At 51.7% G+C, this 16,368-nt stretch overlaps 1 protein-coding gene across 1 annotated transcript in view; it reads left to right on the top strand.

The window, feature by feature from the left end:
* The window catches only part of VAV2 (vav guanine nucleotide exchange factor 2), a gene marked incomplete at its 5' end in the record, with an annotated part of 161,863 nt that overhangs the window by 137,665 nt on the left and 7,830 nt on the right, over nt 1-16,368 (top strand). The window contains 14 exons of the mRNA XM_035897646.1: nt 864-932; nt 1,570-1,670; nt 5,154-5,253; nt 6,584-6,679; nt 7,146-7,214; nt 10,438-10,524; nt 12,343-12,428; nt 12,690-12,822; nt 13,532-13,546; nt 13,973-14,082; nt 14,678-14,779; nt 14,879-14,967; nt 15,750-15,766; nt 16,102-16,123. Of these exons, the coding sequence (XP_035753539.1) occupies nt 864-932; nt 1,570-1,670; nt 5,154-5,253; nt 6,584-6,679; nt 7,146-7,214; nt 10,438-10,524; nt 12,343-12,428; nt 12,690-12,822; nt 13,532-13,546; nt 13,973-14,082; nt 14,678-14,779; nt 14,879-14,967; nt 15,750-15,766; nt 16,102-16,123 (1,096 nt within the window). The remainder of the gene's footprint in view (nt 1-863; nt 933-1,569; nt 1,671-5,153; nt 5,254-6,583; nt 6,680-7,145; nt 7,215-10,437; nt 10,525-12,342; nt 12,429-12,689; nt 12,823-13,531; nt 13,547-13,972; nt 14,083-14,677; nt 14,780-14,878; nt 14,968-15,749; nt 15,767-16,101; nt 16,124-16,368) is intronic.

The following is a 16,368-nucleotide window of genomic DNA, read 5'->3' as shown; positions in this document are numbered from 1 at the left end:
AATCCAGCTGCCATTTCTAATCACCCTAATGCTTTTGTTTCCTCCCCTTTTGCAATTATTTGCCTCTGTCTGCTGAAGGTTCACGCAAAGAAGCTGTGAGCAAAACCGGCACGGTGGAACAGCATTTCCCATTTGCCATAAAAGTGTCCCAACGTCCATGTCATTTATGTAAATAGCCCCTGTTCCTTGGAAACAGCCACAGCCCTTCTGGTTCAGTCTAAAGGAAAAGTTAAATTATTGCTTTGATATCCATTAAAAAGGCTCGAGAAGGCTTCGTAGGTTCTGACGGCATGTTATGGGTGGAGGGTCCTGTCTTTGGTGCATTGCATCGGGGGGGGGGTTGTAGTTACAAGTCATGTAGATGTTTCTATTAATATGTATTTGTTCAGAAAGGCATTTCCAGTGTCATCACATCATCGGCGCTTTTTCAAGGGCAAAATTCTAGGGAGATAATCAAAGAGCTGAAAAGATGCTTCGGAGCTCTTCCCAGCTGCAGTGAGGTGAAGAAATTGTGCCTTTACCTCCCTGTCCCTGTAGATTTAGCAGGAGAGGGGTCTGCACCCACCCACGGGTGGGGGTCTTGCCCCTTCCCATGCCTGGAAGTGCCGCGGGGGCCAAGGGGAGCTCAGGGGAAGGTGCACCCCCTGGCTGGCTCCCACCTGGGTCCCTGGCACAGCCCGGTCTTGAAAATTGTGTTGTCGTTCGTCTGCCTTTGCAAGTGCTTAAATTCGTTAAAACCTGGCTTCTCCTTGCCCAGATAATTACAACTGGTGAAGCAGGGAGAAATACCTCCCTCGCACAAAAAAACCGCCTTGCTCGCTCCTCTCCGGTATTTCAATCCCTTTTCTGTTTTCCTCTTGCAGAACTATATGAACCCCCTGAGGCTGGTACTGACTCCCCAGGACATGGAAGCTATTTTTATCAATTTGGAGGTAACGGCGTAGACATTGTGGCTTAAATCTTTGTTCTGTTCACGGCAGCTCAGCCACCTTCCCGCTTAAGAGAAGACTCGGATTTCACATTAGATTTGTGCATTCACCTGTAGAGGTTCCGTCCTTCGTGTGCTGCGGAGCTTGAGCGGGTTTAGGAAATATTCTTTAACACTCAATTTTAGAGTTGGGGATTGTATGAACTCTAGGTAAGAGAAGCATTTTATACGGAGGATGCTCCAGGCGTGGGGCTGTGTATTTTAGCTGTACTTGGAGATGGTTTGGGCACACTGCGATGAAGGGATTTATTTCTATGCTGACTTGCATGGGATCTGGGTCGGAGCCTGCCCATCTCCTCCTCTCCCTCCAGACCTGCAAGAGGAACTTTAATACACATGGGAATCCTGGGGCATTTATCACTGTACAACCTCCCGGTGGAATTACCCCCTTGCGCTCCTGGCCATTTGGGGCTGCATCTCACTGGAATGACTTATTTTAAAAACAACTAAAAAAAGAAAAAAAAAAAAAAAAAAGAGGAGGAAATGACTGCCTGATTAAGTAGTGAATGTGCATTTCTTCAGGCTTTGTTTGCCCACTTGCTTTGGATGTGTTTAAAGTATTGATTGTTTCTTCGTTTTAGGACCTAATTAAAGTGCACTTCAGTTTCCTGAGAGCCATCGACGTCTCTATGATGTCTGGAGGAAGCAGCCTGGCAAAAGTGTTTCTGGAATTCAAAGAGAGGTAAAGGAAAGGCAGTCTTTAGGCAGCTCCAGTTTGAACAGCTACGGGTTAACATTTGCAGGGCCCATCTCAGGATTTGGAGCAGGAATCGGAACAGTTTGGAACGGGTTCGTATCCTCTGCAGGTAGGTGCTCTCAGGCAGCCGAAACATCACTTGTGCCGATGCTTAAGCAGCCAAATCCAAGCCACAGCCCTGCCAGGTTGCCCAGGGGCTCACGCTGGGACATCTCCCCTCTCTGACCCAGCTGGCTAAATCGGTTGTGGCTCCCATGGATGCTTGTTCTTGCAAGCCCCCGTCTGCATTGGAATTTTGCCGGGCTCCCAGCCTCCTGTGCAGGACCAACTGTTTAACATACGGCTCGTTGACAGGGATGTGGCAGAGGGGAGAAGTATGGGAACGCTACGGTTATGGTGAGCCAGAATGGAGTAAAACCTCATTTGCCTTCAGTCTTCTCCTGCAAGCAGCAGCGGGGCTTTGAGGGCCCGGGATGGGGTAGGATGACTTCTTTGCAGGGGAGACTCCCCTCTGGGTAGATCAAAGCGATGGCTCACTCTAAAAAATCGCGTATTTGGCACCGCTGCTGTCCCGCACCCCTTGCATGATGAATAAATGTAAAAGTTGCTTTCGCAAACATAATAGATTCTGTGTTTTGGCAGCTGCAAGCAGGAGTACCCCAGAACACAAAGATAAGGTTAATAAAAGCCTTTAATATCCTTAATACTAATCAAAGGCCTGATTCATTGTGGAATCGTGCCAGGGTGTTATTTCACTGTGATTAAACCAGTGTCTAGACACAGAAATGCCATTCAGAAGTCAATAACTCCAGAAATACCATCTGCATTAATAATACACCGTAAGGTCAGATATTCCATCATTCACAGCGCCTCTTTTTAGAGAGGGAGTGTTTTCTGGATTAAATAATAATAATAAAAAAAAAGTTTCCAAAGAAGAATGCAAATAATTTAAAAATACTCATAAAACTCACTTGGGTGATTTTGATCTCTTAATTCCTGGCTCAGCTCCGTGCACGCCGGTGCCGTCCCCAGGCAGCGATGCCGAGCCGCTGCCGGCTGCGCTCGGGATGGAGCTGAGCACGCAGGGAGCAGGGAAGGGACATGGGAGGAGTGGTGGAGGTGGCATTGCTCCCCAGGGCGATCCGCGTGGCTGTGCAGGAGCACGAGGCTCGTTTTTGGGCGGACAGCCTTTAAATCAATGTTTGCTTCTGTTAATTTGCTGATAGGAGCTCAGCAGAGCGCTTGTGGCTGATGGGTTTCATGCAGGCGGGTGAATGAACCAGCCCGGTTCCTAAGGGAGTTTGCAAGCAGCTTTTTAAAGGATGTTAAAAGCTTTCCTGAGAGGCAGCTGGAGGAGCCAGACCGATGGCTGCAAGGTCACGACAGCAGATCTGAGGCCGTGTTCAGCCCGTGGAGGTCTCGGGAACCTCAGCGTTGTGGGGAACTGCTGCTCGTGGAGAGTTTTGGCTTGGAGAAGACCCCAAAACCAGGCTGTTGGGGATGAAGAGTTTGGAGTAACCTGATCTAAATTGGCAGGGACCTTTTTCACAGCTGGAAAGACGATGATACCACGTTTTACAGCAAGGAAATGGGGGTGCAGGAGGAGAAAGTGAGCTCACCTGGGGAGATGGTGTCACCCCACCAAGAAGGGATCATGAACCTCTAGAGTCCCTGCTTGGTCCCTGCGTATAAGACCTTCCTCCACAAAATCTGTCCATGACAAATAGCTCTCGCTTCCCTACGCATCCTCAGAGACATCCCAGCAAAATGATGTATTGCTCCTCTGCTTTGCAGGTTTGGGGTTTTTGGGGTTTTTTTGGAAGGAAATAGTTTGTAAATCTCTTTCTCTGAAAGCCAGAGGTTTGAATTTATGCTCCTGAAGCCTCTTTGAAACTCTCCAAGTGCTGGCAAGGTAGATATTATTGTGCATGTTGAGAAGTTGTCAAGGGGATAAGGCAGAAGAATAATCTGGTTTGGCTGCTGCTTCGCCGGGGATTGTGGCTCCCATAAATCTCTCCATTCAATTCCCCGCCGGGGTCTGCGAGTCCCACATTTACGGAGCGACACCAGGTCAGGTGCTCCCAGATCGTCTCCATCAAGCGATGAGGCCCTGAAATAATGGATGAGCTGCAGCGCGTGATGGAATATGTGTCTTATCAGCAGCAACGCAGTTACCGGCAAGGAAGGGGGGGAAAACCGAAACCTGTCGTGCAGGATTAATGAGTGAAGTGGAGGAAAAAGGGGAAATCCACGGCAAAACTGCTCTGGTTGTGTCAGGTGTTTAAATTTATAGCCTATACAGAGCTTCATTATGTTTCCAAAGGCTGTGACAACCTTCTTTTCCCAAATTACCTAGGCTCTTGATCTCCAGGTCCCTGCGGTCCATCCTGCAAGGAGCAATGAGTTTTCTAAAATGTGTCCTTGGGTTTTAAGGGGATTTGAAGCCTCTCATCCTCTGATGAGGGGCAAATTATAATCACCCACATCCATTCTGGGCGTGTCTCATGAATCAAGAGTTTCTTGCCTTCTTCCTTCCTTGGTGAAATATCCAGAAACCCTCAGACTGAGGGGCACACATCAGCCATGGTGGTGGCAATCGGGTTTTGGGGCTGTGAGAAGATGTGACTCGGGAAATGAAGGCTTTGGGGGAGATGAATACATGGGCTTGTGCGAGCTGCGTTCTGAAATGCTCTCAGGAAATGGATTTTTGTTGTGGTTTGGTCTCGAAGCGCATCCCTGCTCTGCCTTCGCAAGCCCTGGTGCTAACGTGGCACAGCCGGAAAACCGGAGCGTGGCCATCGGGGCGGCACGGCGCCTGTCGAGGCACCAGGGGGATTGTGGCAATGGTGTATTCTCAAGAAAAAGCCAACTTGCAGCCGAGGAGCTGCGGGGTTGGATTGCAGGGGTTCAGTGCTTGCCCCCTCCTCATGTTTTAGTTTTCTCATAGCCTTGCTGGGGTCGGAGCCGATCCCTGGGAGAGGCGAGCACCGGCAGGGATGGGGTCCCAGCTCTTTGCTGTTTCTTTTCATATTTGGGCTGTCATACCTGCGATGCAGCCAGCCCTTGTATAGCCACCTTGTAGCCTGCTCCAGGAAAGGTCTTTCAGCGTGGACCTTCCCTTTATTATCGTGGTGCTCCAAAAGCCCAGCTCTTGGGGAGCAGTGGTTAAATATATCACGCTCAGGAGTGGAGGGATGAGCCATCGTACCCCCAAAACCAGGCTCCTCTGGCCACTCAGCCCCTTCTGCTCGTCCTGAGCCGAAGCACCCCTCCAGCTCTGGAAATGTCAAAAGATTTAAATGTTCAAAAGCGGTGCCGTAAAAAGAGTGTTAATACTTTTCTAAGCAGTTGTATGGGGGAGTAGCTGTTTGCCTTGTCCTTTCCCTGTATATAAGTGCATATATCTTTTATAACAGGTTATAACTGCCAGCAAGTGTTTCCGATTAAATCTGTGATTTCCCTCCACAGGCTGCTGATTTACGGCAAGTACTGCAGCCACATGGAGTACGCCCAAAACACACTCAACCACCTCCTCGCCAACAGGGAGGATGTCAGGCAGAAGGTGGAGGTGAGCGGGGGACACCGGGGCCGAGTGCTGCCCACCCGCCTTGTCCTGGGTTTTGGAAGGACTTGCTGGAGCTGGGGGCGTGTTGGGATCACTTGAGCAAGAGAGGGGAGGGGTGTGGGGGTGAGGCTGTGCTGCCTGGAGAAGGAGCAAAGCTGGGGGTTAGCGTGTCCTGACCCCCTCTTGCCCCTTCATCTCCCCGCCAGGCACACTCTCTGTCCTTCCTCCCCCAAGTTAAAACAAGCCGGGTGACTTGATTTGAGCGGGACTGGTTGTGGACAAATTCCTTTTTGAGTCGTGCAGGGAGACCCAAAGGCACGGAGCATCCTCGAGGCAGGAACCGTGGCCTTCCCAAGGTCACAGGCAGCATCGTAGAATCATTTGGCTGGAAAAGACCTTTAAGATCATCAGGTCCAGCCGTAATCAGGGACAGTCAGAGGTGAACCCAAGTCCCCAGGCGAATGCCCAGATTACTCCCCTGTCCTCCTTCCCCAGCGTAAAGGCTTAGTGTAAATAGGGGCTGATCCAGATATTAAGTAAATCAAGGAGCCCCAGAAGGGATGCATTGTCTGAGCTGCTGTTTTACCCAGCTTTAATTCCTGCTTTGGTCTTGATGCTAATCTGAATTTGCTGGGCTGTCTGTACACGTTACCTCATTTTTCGCAAACGCGCTTTGATTTTCCGTGCAAAAGTAGCAAGCCGATTCAGGGATAAAACTGCATTTAAGAATTTTTTAAAAACGTGTTCCCTGGATCTTGCATCAAGCCGGTTGCCATAACAGCCGGTTACACCGGGGGTCTCGGCCAGCGCAGCCGAGTCACGGATCTAAATGGGGCTGGGTGAACAGAACCATGGCAAAACTTCCTGCAATCCCATTAGCTCGTCTTAATGACTTAATGCTTATCAGCGAAGCCACAGCAACTGTCTGCGTGCCTGGTTCCAGCCCCTCGCAAATAAAATGCATTAGTTCAAACCATCGAGGAGGTGCGTTAAGCTAATGCGCTTCATTTGGCATTTCCCGAGGTCTGGGCCGCCTTCGTGTGCTCCCCTAATGAGCGCTCTCTCATTAAGCTGGAGCAGCTCAGTTGCATGAGAATGTCTGTGTTTTAGGGTCCAGCCCCCATGTTTTACCCCTCAGTAATCCCTGCCAGGGGGGCCCAGGTGCTGGCTGGGTGCTTGCAAGGACCGCGAGCTGTTTCTCATCTGAACTAAGTTTACAGAAGCAAAACATAACAGCCAGGGGACGTTGGAGACTTTTTTTTGGGGGGGAGAGGGGGGAAGCTGATGTTTTCCCCCAGCTGCTTCACCACCGATGTATTGATTTCTTTAATAGGAATGCACGCTGAAGGTTCAGGACGGGAAATTTAAATTGCAAGATCTGCTGGTGGTTCCAATGCAGAGAGTTTTGAAATACCATCTCCTGTTAAAAGTAAGTGTTTCAGCATTGGCACTTCTCTCCAGCTGCCATCCTCGCTGTTGCATCTTTCGGCTTTTACAGTGGAAAGTGAATCATTGCCAAATGCAGAGCGAGGATTTTTTTTTCCCCCCTTCAAATGAAATAATTACTAGAGCTACTTAACACGACATAATATTTGTGCCGTCTCTTAAAGTATGGTGACCTAGGGTAATTCTGCACTTGTTAGCCACAAGAGGCAGTTAATGAATATAAAATAAGCTTGCATATAATCTGATTATGTGTGAAATTCCTCCCGTCAACTCCATGTAACGGAGCGCTCCGGCATCAGCCGCTTGGCGTGTTCCCTGTCCCGCGGCTGCAGCCGCCTGCCCTGGCATCCCCGCAGGTCGCAGCCTGCCCGGCGCAGGCAGGGCATGGGCAGCTTTCCTTCCTAGCACACCCAAACTCTTCTTTTTTATTTTTTTTTTGTTTGTTTTAGGAGCTGCTCAGCCATTCGTCAGACCGACCGGAGAAGCAGCAGCTGAAGGAGGCTCTGGAGGCGATGCAGGTACGGGAGGGCGAGAGCAGCAGCGGGGCTGTGCTGGGCTCGGGGTGCAACGGAGCGCAGGACCCCTCTGCTTCTGTGAAGTAAAAACTGGGGTGGAAAAACACACAGAATCCCAGACTAGCAGGGGTTGGCAGGGACCTTGGGAGATCACCCAGTCCCACCCCCCTGCTCAAGCAGGCTCACCCAGAGCAGGGGGCACAGGACAGCGTCCAGGTGGGGGTTGAAGATCTCCAGAGAAGGAGACTCCACAGCCCGCCTGGGCCAGGGCTCTGTCACCCTCAAAGTCAAGAAGTTCTTCCTCATATTCAACTGAAACCTCTTATGTTTCAGTTTGTGCCCATTGCCCCTTGTCCTGGCGCTGGGCACCACTGAGAAGAGTCTGGCTCCATCCTCGTGACCCCCACCCTTGAGATATTTGTACGTGTTGATGAGGTCCCCTCTCGGGCAGAGCAGAGGGGGAGGAGAACCTCCCTTGCCCTGCTGGCCACATTCCTCTTAATGCGCCCCAGGATACCACTGGCCTTCTTGGCAACCAGGGCACCCCGCTGGCTCATGATCAGCTTGTCATCCACCAGGACTCCCAGGTCCCTCTGGGCAGAGCTGTTTTCCAGCAGGTCAGCCCGCAGTCTGTACTGGTTCATGGGGTTCAACCTCCCCAGGGGCAGCACTCGACACTTGCCCTTGTTGAACTTCATCAGGTTCCTCTCCGCCCAACTCTCCACCGGCCCGAGGGAAGGCAGCATCTCCTCCTTTAGGGCATGCCCATGTGTATTGATTGCCATTTGATGCGATTACTTCGCAGCAGATCTGTAGGCAGCGCTGTTATCTTCCTCCCTAAGCAGCTGGGGAAGCTGGTATTTGTTGACAAGTTACGACTTTTCACTAATTGCTATTGTGTGCAAAGCGGCTGTGCCAGATTCGGCTCTTGGTTTTGCTAGGAGGGGTCTGGAGGAGCTCCAGACATATCAGCAAGTTGGGGAGTGTCGCAGAATTGGGAGGCTGTGCCGGTGCCTGTGCGGAGCATTGCCTGTGCACTGTTATCCAGGCGCTGGTTGGGAATCCTTCGATCCAAGTTTTTTTTTTTTATTTTACTAAGGGGAAAATGCTCTTTCCACAACATGAAGGCTTCTGGTGTCAAAATTTTGCTTCCTTTAAAGTTTTTTTGAGCTTTCAGCTGAGACCCCAAAGATCTCAGGAAAACCTTCAGCAACAAAAAATAAAATCATCCAAATGTTTTCTGACTTGCATACGTTCCCCCCCTGCACACTCACGCTGATCACGGTCAGTAGAATCTGAGTGGGCGAGCATTAACTCCAGGTTTTCTCTGGAGAGCTTTGCAGGATTCATCCCTGGGCTCGCTCCCGTGTTCTCAGGTCGCTTTGGTTTTTCCCTCTGAGGCTGCAGCTTTTGTAACGCCGCCGCCTTTCCCAGCACTTACATAAGCTGGGTGACCTTTTCAGCCGTTATCCCTGCAAGCCCGGGGATCCAGAGCCAATATGTAGGTCGCTTCAAAGTTAAGGGTATTTGAAGGACGTTGGCATTCGCAGCCTGCTGCTGCACAACGCGTGGCCGTGCCCTCAGACACTAAACCCGGTGACAGTTGTTAAACCCTACTTATGCCTCGTAATACGGCACCCACCGGTACCACTGCTAATAAATAAATGTATACGTGCTCCGGCTCCACTGCAGACTCAGCGTTTTTTGCAGGAAGCTGCCCATAGCCACCAGCCAGGTTTCTCTGTTTCATCGCCCCATCGCAAGGAGAGCGCTGGTGCAATTCAGACCACGCTGGGCTCAGCAGGGGCATAGGAAGCCGTGCAGTTTGGTTTTAATTGATCTGTAAACCAAGGCTTAACTTACAAGTAATGGTTTTCATCACGAATCCAGCCTTTCTGTCTGCCGCGCTGGTGGGGTGGCAGCCGCCTCTGCTGCCTGGGGCGAGAGCTGTGCAGGGGGCTGAATATCTACAGCTAGAGCTGCATTTCCCCAAGGGATTCACCTCCCTTTTATTTTGCACAGGTAGCTGTTTGCACAAAGCAGGGGCAGGGATTTGCACCAAAAAATTGCACATGGGGGGTATTTGGTGCAGGTACCGACTCTCCGCCTGAGTGCGCACAGCTGAGCCCCCAGGCAATGGTGGGGGCAAGGCAGGGTCCCAGTTAAATCCCACAGCGCAGACTGGCACGTTGCTGTCGCTGTTTCAGGTCACAGTCGATCCAGGGATTGCGTTTTCCCGGTTGTGTACGAGACAGCCTGTTGGGCAGCAGGGAGCAAATGCTCAAGCGTGATGGAAGATGCCGCTTCATAAGGCTTTTGGGTTTGTCATTCTTCATAACCATCCCTGCCACCGGCCTGGTGGGGGATTCTGTGATGTTACAAGTATTGTCACGTAGATTTGTGATTATCATCTGTGATTAGCCTTCTGTTGGGAAGCTGAGGAAGGTCTGACCTGGAGGGGATGTCTTAAAAAATCCCATGTTGGGATGTAATCCAAGTTGACAAGAGCTGTTGTTGAGGACAAGGAGGCAGGGAGCAGTTAAGAAGCAAACAGGCACGGCAAATATGCTCCAAGGGGTGTAAGAAGTTGTTTTAGCGGAAGGGGATGGGGTTCTTTCTCTTCGATGGGTCAAAATTTGAGTAAGCCAGGAATTTTTCAAGGCAGAACAAGCTCCGTCAAGTGTTTCCTTATCTGACAATGCAGCCTTTGTATGGTGGGAGATGTTGGAGGCTCCGATGTGCTGGAGATGGGGATGCTCTCGCTGGGGGTCCCCTGGGAGGACGAAGCACGAGCATCCCGGTGCTCTCCCCAGCCCTGTTCACGGCTGACGTGCTGCCGGGTGTCCCAAGCAGTTATTTTAGACCTGGATGCTTTGACAGCAGAGACTGGCTTGCAGCTTTTGCATCCGGGGGGATGAAGGGAATGACCAGGTTGAAAGCTGGGAGGGAAGGATGCTGCCGGGGCAGAGGCGCAAAGGCAGGGGATGCCTGGCTGCTCGCCCAAGCTCTCGCCAGGTAAAAGCCATGGGTCCAGTTTGCTGTGCCACACTGGATTCATGCATTGCCCTCTTCTGGGAAATGTTCCTGGGGGGCTGCCGGGGTCCTGGCTGGCTCCCGAGGGCGGAGGGGAGTGCAGCTTTGGGGAGCCGGGGTCCTGTGTTTTCTGCTTGGGTAAGGTACTAGCTTCATCTGGGAAATAAAAATCTATATTCACTTTTCTTTTAAGGACTTGGCCATGTACATAAATGAAGTGAAGAGGGACAAAGAGACTTTAAAGAAAATAAGTGAATTTCAGAGCTCTATAGAAAACCTGGTAAGCCGGAAAATCCTCTCACTCCCTACTTGAATTCAAATATTATTAACAAACTTGCTTTTTCTGTGCAATTACTACTGAATCTGATGAGCTACCCAAGGAGGATCCCTGTATGTTCGGACCCTCCCTGGTCTCTGACTGCTTTTGCTGACGGTGCAGCAGTGGTTGCTATATTACAAACCCCGTTTGGCTGTGGTGGAGGGTGGGTTTTGCTGGTGGGGTTACACTGAAATTGTTTCTCCAATTTTTTCTCATGTTCCTAGCGGAGGGGGGACCCAAGAATTCCCCAAATCTGCTATTTCATTTCCTGCCTGCTGTTTAAAGTGGGGTTTCTTTGGCTGTGAAGAGGACGGAGAAGTTAACTGAATGTTCTTGCACTTGAAAGTGTCCCAAAGCCTCTTGGGAGGAGAAGGGTGCACGTAATAGGCACCTAATCCCCAAAATCTCAACCAGATATTTTAAGGAGAATCTCATCCTCCAAACTCCCGGGGTATCAAACACTTGGTCCATCACTGTGCACCAGCCCACCCTGTGCAGCCCATGGCTCCCTCTAGCCCCGAAGCAGCCCATTAATTTAATATTCAGTGGCAGAGCTTCAAGCTGACGAGCTCTTTCCCACATTTGCCGGGGGGCAGGAGCAGGGGGGGACTGGTCAGCTGTGGGTGCAGCTGCTCTGCTGTCACGCTTTCCGCTGGGGTAATGCAATTTGGGGGCTGACACCTGAGATGCTTCCAAAGGGCTGGTGGAGGGGGGTGCTGGGGGCTGCCCACCCCGAGGGCTCCCTGGCAGCATCCTCCATTTGGGAGCCCAGACTCCATTGGAAAACAATGAGCTTTTAATTGATGGTTATTTAACAGATGGAAACAAAATCCTTAATTATTAAGAGAAACCTGCAAAAATCCTCCGGTGGGAGATGGGCCGTTGTGGCTCACGGGCTTTGATTGAAGCTGTCGTGATAATCCTGATCTGTGCGAACAACCCGACATCACGCTCTGTAAAAACAGGAGCATGAAGGGGGGCATTAAGCAGCCAGGTCTCCTCCTTGCAGCAGCCAGAGAGCCAGTTTGACGCGTGGGAGATGAGGTGTTACCAAAGCAGCCGCTCCTGTCGGCAGATCAATCCCACGCACGTTCTGCTCGGTGTTGCCTTGCGTTGCACCGGGTGGGACCTCGTGGAGTGGTTGGTGTTGTGTATACAGAGCCCACCTGGCACAGCAATGAAATAATTATGGACCATACACACAGCTGTGTAAAATATTGATTTTCCTGACCAGTGGTGATGCTTCGCAGTATTTTTATTTTTTTTCCTGTTAAGAACTACACAAGGGGATTGATTCCGGTGGCTCGGCAGCTGTGCTGCACCGAGCAACATTTGCAAGGGCTTTTGAGCTGAAAGACAAACTGACCAAACCCTTGGGCTGGGTTCTAGCCAAAATCTCCAGTCTTGGTTCAGGATGGGAATCAAAACTACAGTAGCCTTGGTTCTGTAGAAAACCCTGGAAAATAGCTTATTTTGGGGGGGGCGGGGGCTGCTTTCTGGATCCCAAACCTTGCAAAAGTGCTTTGATTCCTGTGCCTTGCCCTGGGATGCTGGTGCTGGAGCTCCAGGGACCTCCCGTGGTCCTGTTCCTGATGCTGGGGTCGTGCTCGTGCATGGGCTCCCCTTGGCGAGGGCAATGCTGTTCCCAGGAGCTTCTGCAGCTCGAGGCAGGGCTGGTGGGGGCGGCCCCAGCACACTGTGCGATCCAGGCAGGTTTGGGTTTTAGTCTCCAAAGCCCAAGCCTGGCTGCATATCTCAGCCCTGCTTTGCTTTCTGCAGCAAGTGAAGCTGGAGGAGTTTGGGAGGCCGAAGATCGATGGCGAGCTGAAGGTCCGCTCCATAGTCAACCACACCAAGCAGGACAGGTGGGTGAGCAGCGGCACTCAGCAGTTTTCCCCAACGAAATGTGCCTTTGTTTGGCAATTCCCCTTGTGCTCCTTTATTCGGTGATGGCCTAGAGTCGCATTGACAGAAATCACCATCCAGGTGAAATTATAGCACAGTTAGAGCATCGAGCGGTGCTGGCTGGGAAGCTCTGTGGAGCTATTCCCAAATAATTCCCGCTGCATGGGCACCTTAATGAGATGTTTGACTGGGTTGCTTGTTTATTTGCTTGCTTTGGGCAGGTATTTGTTTTTATTTGATAAAGTGGTGATCGTCTGCAAAAGGAAAGGATACAATTATGAGCTGAAAGAAATTATCGAGCTGCTCTTCCACAAGATGACTGACGACCCGATGAACAACAAGGATATTAAGAAGGTAGGTGGACTGGGGATTAGCTCCGCTGGAGAGTGTGTTGGAGCTGTTTGGGCCATTCCATGGGTAGTACATTCCCATTAGCCTTCTAAAATAGCAAAAGAGCTTGCAAAAAGCTGGAAAATAAATGCTCGGCTTTCAGGACAGCCTTCCAGAGAGTTGGGAAATGTTTATTAATATGGGGCTGGGCTTGATCCTTGACCTCCATCCTTGCAAAACAGCCCTGAAGAAGCTGGGATGATTGGAGTTAGGAGAGAGGAAGCTGCTCCCTGCTTTCTGGCCTGCCAGCAGCGAGGGACCGGCAAGGAGCAAAACGTCAGACAGGGCGGAGAGGAGGGCAGGGAGGGAAGGTCCGTCCGGATGCTCTCGCTCCCAGGAGTCACGGGGTGGAGGAGCCTGGAAAGGCAGCATGAGCATTGCCGACCAGCCTGCCAAAATCAGCCCTCGGAGCACGGTGGCCACTGAAGGAAAATCGTTTTGCTGGTGGTTTGGGGCTTAGTCTGCAGCCATGAAGGAAAACCTCCCAGCTATCGGTTTAGCAGAGACCCGTTAGCTTAATCCACTTACGTGCAATGGGAAGAGCCGTTGTACAGGTGGGCTAAGTGGCGTTTGGGTAAGAATAGCCAATTTTTAGCACTTGGGTGCTGAAGAAATGCTGCTAGCTTTGTGTTTTAACGAAATCTCTTTCCACTTTGCTCTCCTATGCTTTCAGTCTCACGGAAAAATGGTAAGCAAAGCACGCAGTTTTCTCTCGTGTTTCTCTGTGCGGCTGTAACGAGGCAGGCAGAGCGCATGTGCCGTGGGCAGGACAGACGTGTCAGTCGCTGTCAGGGAGGGAGGGAATGGCTGGGGAGGATCCATCGGAGCAGAAAAATCTGGGTTCTCTCATCTGCCACTATAAAATCCTATTTGGCCTTAGTGCACGGTGCCCAGCTGATTCGGGCGTCATTAGTTGCGATGTTTTAGAGAAATATGGAGCTCTTCATCCTCCTTCCCTGCTGCTACGTTTGCAAAGGTTCAGCTGTCCTTCAGCAGGGACAGGGGCAGGCATGGGGAGCAGTTATTAGGATGCCGGAATAGAAGTGCGGCGCGTTTTGTTGCTCGGGCGTTGGGAGCACAGCAATCCGAGCAGCTCTCTCGTTTTCTCTTGCAGTGGTCATACGGCTTCTACCTAATTCACCTTCAGGGGAAGCAGGGCTTCCAGTTCTTCTGCAAGACGGAGGAAATGAAGAGGAAGTGGATGGAGCAGTTTGAAATGGCAATGTGAGCACGAGTGGCCGCTCTGGCCCTGGCGTGCAGACGCCAAGTATGGGGGAGCCAGTGCCTTGGACCAGCAGGTCACGGGAGAGCAGCTCCGACAGCAAAGCCTGTGATGGGGGAGCTCGCGTGGGCTTGCTGGATGGGTCCTTGTGCAAAGGGGGCTTGGGTCCAGCGTGCAATCATCTACCCCGAGTGTCTGCAGCGAAGCACGCGTGGTGCATCTCTGAAGTGACGCCTGCAGTGCTTGCCGTGGTGTCACGCCATGCGTGAAGCACTGGGATGGGGCTGGAGGAAGGCCTTGCAGGAGAAGGACCTGGCCTGGAGCAGAGCAGGGGTTGGCCCCGCACTGGCAAGTCTGGACTGTTGTTTGACTCGGGCAAGGGCCAAATCCATGGATGTTGTCCCAGGGGAGGGCTGATGGGCAAAATCCTCTCTCTGTGCACGGTCAAGCCCCGAGTCTGCTTTCACACTTGATTTCTTATCTGTCCGTGTGGCTTTCAAACTTTGACTGAAATGCAAACAGCAGCTGCCATGACGGGGCACGAGTGCAGCGTGGCTTGGAGGGCGAGGTTGATAACCCCCCGGTCCTTTCCCTTAGGTCCAACATAAAGCCAGAGAAAGCCAATGCAAATCACCATAACTTCCAGATGTACACATTTGAAAAGACCACCAACTGCAAAGCCTGCAGGATGTTCCTAAGGTGAGCAACATTCTTCCAGCTTTCCTGCATCTCCCTTAAAACACGGAAAGAAAATCTCAAAGCTGAGGCTGAATTAGGACTTTTCTTTTTTTTGCACAGAGGAACCTTCTACCAGGGCTATCTTTGCCCGAAATGCGGAGCGGGTGCTCATAAGGAGTGCTTGGAGATCATTCCTCCCTGCAAGATGGGTGAGTTATTTCACATCCTAAGCAGCTTGTGCCAAGGAGGTGAATGCATGTCAATGATCTGAAGGATTCGCTCTACGAAGCACTGACACTTGTTAATGCATAACAAAATCTGAGTATGCTCCCACCCACTTCCCAGGGCCGGAATTCACAGTGGCTGGTGGTTTAAAACCCAAACCAACCAAAACCCCCCAAACCAAGGAGCTGAATGCCACGTGTGTCAGAGGGTCCCTGTGCTGGGTGGGACGCACCCAGCCCTCCTGCTGGGAGGGCATTTAAGGCAGATGGTGATTTCTTCATCAGAAGATGTTGGTTAGCGAAAGCAGGAGGGTCCACGCCAGGAATCGCGTTTCTGATGAGAAGGAGAGACCTTGTCTCCAGATCCCAAACGCCCCACAGCGCTGCAAAAATCTGTGTCCTTCATTGAAACTGGGTGAAGCTGTGACTCGCCTCTCCTCGGCCGGGTCAGAACCCTGGCGCTGCTGGGTGCAGGGGGCCGTCACGGGGTAGCTTTGGGGAGATTTTTTATGGGGAGTGGGGGGAGGAAGAAACAAAATCGCCCAACTTTGTGCAAGTGAGAAGATGTCCTTGTCGGGCTCCAGTCCCTCCCTGGATCTTGCCCGCCCGGCGCAGAGCGATGACTTGAGTGACCCCAGCCTCCGCTTTGTGCTTCCCCCATCAAGTTCAAGTGCTGATGCCAGTTTATTGATACTCGCAGTGTCAAGAGAAACAGAAAATGGGGTTTGTTGCCTGTTAACCACTTACTTTCAACATTTCTCTTGCAGGTTCTTCAGCAGACCAGGTACGTTGTTTGATGGCCCTCTCCCCGCATCCCCCTCGCCTTGGGCAGAGCCTGTATCCTTGCCCGGTCCAGGTGCGGGCAGCTCGTAGGAAGAGCCAGCACTGGCCTCAGTAAGCTCCCAGTAACCTGGGGGGCAGGACTGGAGACTGATGGTCTCTTCTCCAGCTGAAAACTGGCCCAGTCTGGGTGGCACCATGGCCCTCAGGAGGTGCCAGCACCCAGATGGGGCAAGCACCAGGTGCCAGCTGGTGCCAGGGAGGTTTTGGGAGAGGGTTTCTTGTCCTGGTGGCTTCAGCCGTGTCCTCATGGAGACTTTTTCCTCTCTCTCTTTGCAGGATTCGCTGAGTGCTGGACCTGGTAAGGGCATGACTGTATTGCAGGAGGGCAAGTAGAGACGGCATCTTGATTGTGGCTGCAGGCATCCCTAACACTGAGCACGTGGGGAGGGAGAAGCTCCTTCCAAAACCAGAAAGAAGCATTAGTAGCTGCAGAAGGGTCCTGTGCCACCCTCACAGCAAGTGGCGGGGTGCTGAGGTCCCTCCTGTCCCTGCTCCCCAACGCAGCAGGTTGGGTCTCCTGCGGGAGGACCCGGCTCCCCCTTG

Source organism: Egretta garzetta, unplaced genomic scaffold, assembly GCF_000687185.1.
Source record: "Egretta garzetta isolate BGI_Z169 unplaced genomic scaffold, ASM68718v1 scaffold417, whole genome shotgun sequence".
NCBI lineage: Eukaryota > Metazoa > Chordata > Aves > Pelecaniformes > Ardeidae > Egretta > Egretta garzetta.
The sequence above is the reverse complement of the archived record's forward strand: the minus strand, read 5'-3'. Positions and strand labels throughout refer to the sequence as shown.